At 40.2% G+C, this 3,536-nt stretch overlaps 1 protein-coding gene across 2 annotated transcripts in view; it reads right to left on the minus strand.

The window, feature by feature from the left end:
• The window catches only part of ublcp1 (ubiquitin-like domain containing CTD phosphatase 1), a 5,026-nt gene extending 2,160 nt beyond the window's left edge, over positions 1–2,866 (minus strand). Inside the window, exons 1-5 of one of the 2 annotated variants that reach the window (XM_020599708.1) lie at positions 2,718–2,866; positions 2,168–2,335; positions 1,683–1,774; positions 1,401–1,486; positions 1,174–1,289 (exon numbers count right to left, since the gene is read on the minus strand). In XM_020599708.1, the coding sequence (XP_020455364.1) occupies positions 1,174–1,289; positions 1,401–1,486; positions 1,683–1,774; positions 2,168–2,321 (448 nt within the window). In that variant the 5' untranslated portion in view covers positions 2,322–2,335; positions 2,718–2,866. Of the gene's footprint in view, positions 1–1,173; positions 1,290–1,400; positions 1,487–1,682; positions 1,775–2,167; positions 2,393–2,717 lie in introns of both variants that reach the window. The other variant, XM_020599707.1, reaches the window with a different exon arrangement.
• Positions 2,867–3,536: the final 670 nt, after the last annotated feature.

Below are 3,536 nucleotides of genomic sequence, written 5' to 3' on the forward strand. Positions count from 1 at the left end.
GCACGGTTACAGTTTTTAGAAAACTCTAGATCAGGCATGGGCAAACTACGGCCCGTTAGGCTTTTTAATCTGGCCCGCTGAACTATTATTAAATTGTTATCATTAAACCTCAGTCGTTTTGCCTTTTCCCTGCAATGCCCGCGTTTCCCCCAGCAGATGGTAGATCACTGCATCATTCAACAGGAATCTCTGTGCAAGTCTGTATTACAGCTTAATTATGTTGTGAATCCAGTCGTAAAACTTGTTAACTTTATACGAGCAAGGGGACTTCAGCAGCGTCAGTTTATTATGTTACTGGAGGAAACCGATGCGGATCACCAGGACTTACTTTACCTCACTCATTTTCCCACACTAGCCATGCAGAAAGAGGCCACCCGAAACACGAAGAAATACAGCAAATCATGGGACGACCTGCAGTCGGTTCTCTCATTTTTAAAAAATTGACAAGTCACTTCAGCTGGTGTCCTGTCCCCTATCACAAGACCCTGAAACAGCACCACCGGAGCTGCAATTGGAACGAATTGATCTTCAGTCTGACTCAGTTTTCAAGGAGAAGTTCAGCTCTCTTAAACTGAATGACTTTTATGCTTCACTTAATGAAGCCAAGTTTCCAAACTTCCGGAGGACGGCACAGAAGATGCTGGCGTTGTTTGGCTCGACCTGTGTGTGTGAGCATCAACAAAGCCAGTCACAGATCCATGTTACCTGACCAAGACCTCAGCTCTGTCCTGAGAATAGCCACAACAAAACTAACTCCAGACTTTGATGCACTGGCTAAAAAGGGAGACCAACAACACTGTGCCCACTGAAACTGAAGGTTTAATTCTCTACTGTGTTATGAAAAAAATACATTAGGATTATAATTTGTACAATAAGCCTTGCATATTCAAGCTTTGCTACCTGTTAAAGGCCAAAACCTTTTATGTAATGGCTTTTATATGTCATTTATATTAGTTCACACAAACACTCCATCCTTCTGCTTCCGGCCCGGCTCCTCTGTCAAATTTTAGAACCCATTGTGGCCCGTGAGTCCAAATGTTTGCCCACCCCTGCTCTAGATAGTTTAATTAAGACCACAGTGCTTGGTATTGGGAGGCTATGATTTAACAAGCCAAACAGTCAGTGGTGTTCCAGTCAGATTATTAATAAGACAGTGGTACAACAGTAACTCACCAAAAAGTGTGTAATCCACATCTAGTACGAGAAGCCTCTTGCCTTCTCTGGGAGGGTTCAGCTCCTCCACTTTATAGTCTTTGACTCTACGGGCAATTTTAGCTAGGTTCTCCTCTCTAAAGACATAGATCAACATCATTTCTCAAATGCGCACAGATATATTTGCTTATACACTCACATATTTTATCTTGCTTCTATACAGCCACAGCCACATAGAAATATCTGACCTGTTCTCTACTTCAACGACCTCCTCCTCAATGTCAAAATCATTGACCACATCATCATTCTCTGGGGGAGGGGCTAAAACCTCTTCCTTCACAAAACAAAGAAATAAATAATCAGTAAAAAACAAATAAAACATGCTTATCGGGTTACTCTTTCGAACTAACATGTTATTTAAAACTGGAAATGACACAATCACTCAGGCCCTCTCAAGTTAACTGAGCCACCAGTCAGTCAGTCAGTTACAACCAGGGATCAGTTAATTTCTCTGTCAACCCGACACTTACCAGGCTCTCCTCTCTGGTACCCATCATCATGATCTTGGTGTTGGGCTTCAGCTTCAGAGCACCCAGCTTCACCTCATCCTCTGCAGGTTTACCTGGAGGCAGGAATGAGAGAGAGTGGAGGAGGAGGAGGAGATTCAATTAGCTTAAAAACACACAATCTTATATGAAATAGAAGTCATTTATAGATTACAGACAGGTGAAGAAAATGACACAGGCAATGAACATGATCTTACATACAAAACATCAGCTGATTATGACTGTGGATTAACATTGCCAAAGCCTGAGGAAATGCATGGGTTTATTTATTAGATCAAAAGTTTATTTCATTCCGGAGAAACATTTCTTACATTTTGTTAACAGTAATGCAAATGTAAAAAATAAAATAAAATCTTGATTTCTTGTCCACCTGGTTTGGATATCATATGGTATTATTTACACTAGCTTCCCCAGGCATAACACCCTTGTGAACACAGATGCCCTCTCACCTTTGACCTTCAGTCCCAGTAGTTTCTGTCTCTCTGGCAGCACTCCAGTCAAGGCCTTAATGGACTGTTTCAGGTCCATCACTGTGTCCTCCTCAGAGAGAGAACTGATGGAGTACTCCTGACCTCCCCACTTTATGATCACTGACACTGACATGACTCACACAAGCTCTTCACACACATACAAACCAGTGCATACGCTTCCAGTTACAATATGCACGCGTACAACTTGCAAAGAGAGGAGAACAGGCAAAGTAACAGGATGTCACACTGTAACTGGCTGGCTGTAGCTTGAGCAAGACACATAAAGTAGCTAATAATGAAGCAAAGCAGCAAAACATGACATCACTAATGTTCAACATGTGTTGTTTTGACTGGCTAATTCAAGACACAACACCCACATGTTTCCTAACGCAGACATTCTGATAGTCTCTGGTGTTGATATTCTTAGCATGAGATAGCCAACACAGGCTAGCAGCAATGTAAACATGCGTTAACGTTAATCAGAAAACTAATATTGGCTGCTTAGGCTACACCGTTTGAGTATCCTTACCTGGTAGCAAGCTAGCATGTAATGCTTTGAAAACACTGTCAAATTTTGTCGAAAAACTAAGTGAGCAATTAAGTTTGCCGTTCAGTTTCATTCATCGACAGGAGCACACACTGCTTTCCCGTTGTCCGGAACCATGCCGGTAGTGACGTAGGAGCAAAAACTTCGTTACCATAGTGACCAAATCTCAATCGGCTAGCAATAGTTTAGCATAAATGAGTTTCACAATTTTCATATTTAAATGTTTTACAGATAAAAAAAATAAAAAAATGAACCACTAAAATCATCAGGTGCAGCCTATTTTAATGTTAACAAATGTAAAACAATAGAGACAAATTTGCGCTTTCCAACCCATGGATCCTGTAGCATACAGTTCAGTGCAGATCTTTTAAATTTTATCACTGTTAACAAAGACCTTTTAAAAAGCAATGAATTTTTACAATGGATCATTGCAATTAAGCACTTTTGTGGTTTTTAATGAGAACTCTTAACTTCTCAACAGGTAGTTTAGCCCACTGTTTTTGGACATGTTCCCCAAAGCATTGACAAAAGAGCTTTTAATTTCAGGAAGAACAACAGAGAATTCTACTCCTGTTTCAGTGAGTTATATGGGGCAGAGTGGATTAAGAAGGATCTATCTCAAAGGCTCCCACATTTAAACTGGCTAAAACAATTAATCATAAGCAGTGATGAAAAGGAGCTAAATACATTTACTTAAATACTGTACTTAAGTAACGTTTTGAGATGCATTCACTTTGCTTGTTTTTTTTTTTTTTTCATTTTACACATCTTCTACTCCACAGGTACATATTGTCATCCACT

This window comes from Monopterus albus, unplaced genomic scaffold (genome assembly GCF_001952655.1).
Source record: "Monopterus albus unplaced genomic scaffold, M_albus_1.0 scaffold42.1, whole genome shotgun sequence".
Taxonomy (NCBI): domain Eukaryota; kingdom Metazoa; phylum Chordata; class Actinopteri; order Synbranchiformes; family Synbranchidae; genus Monopterus; species Monopterus albus.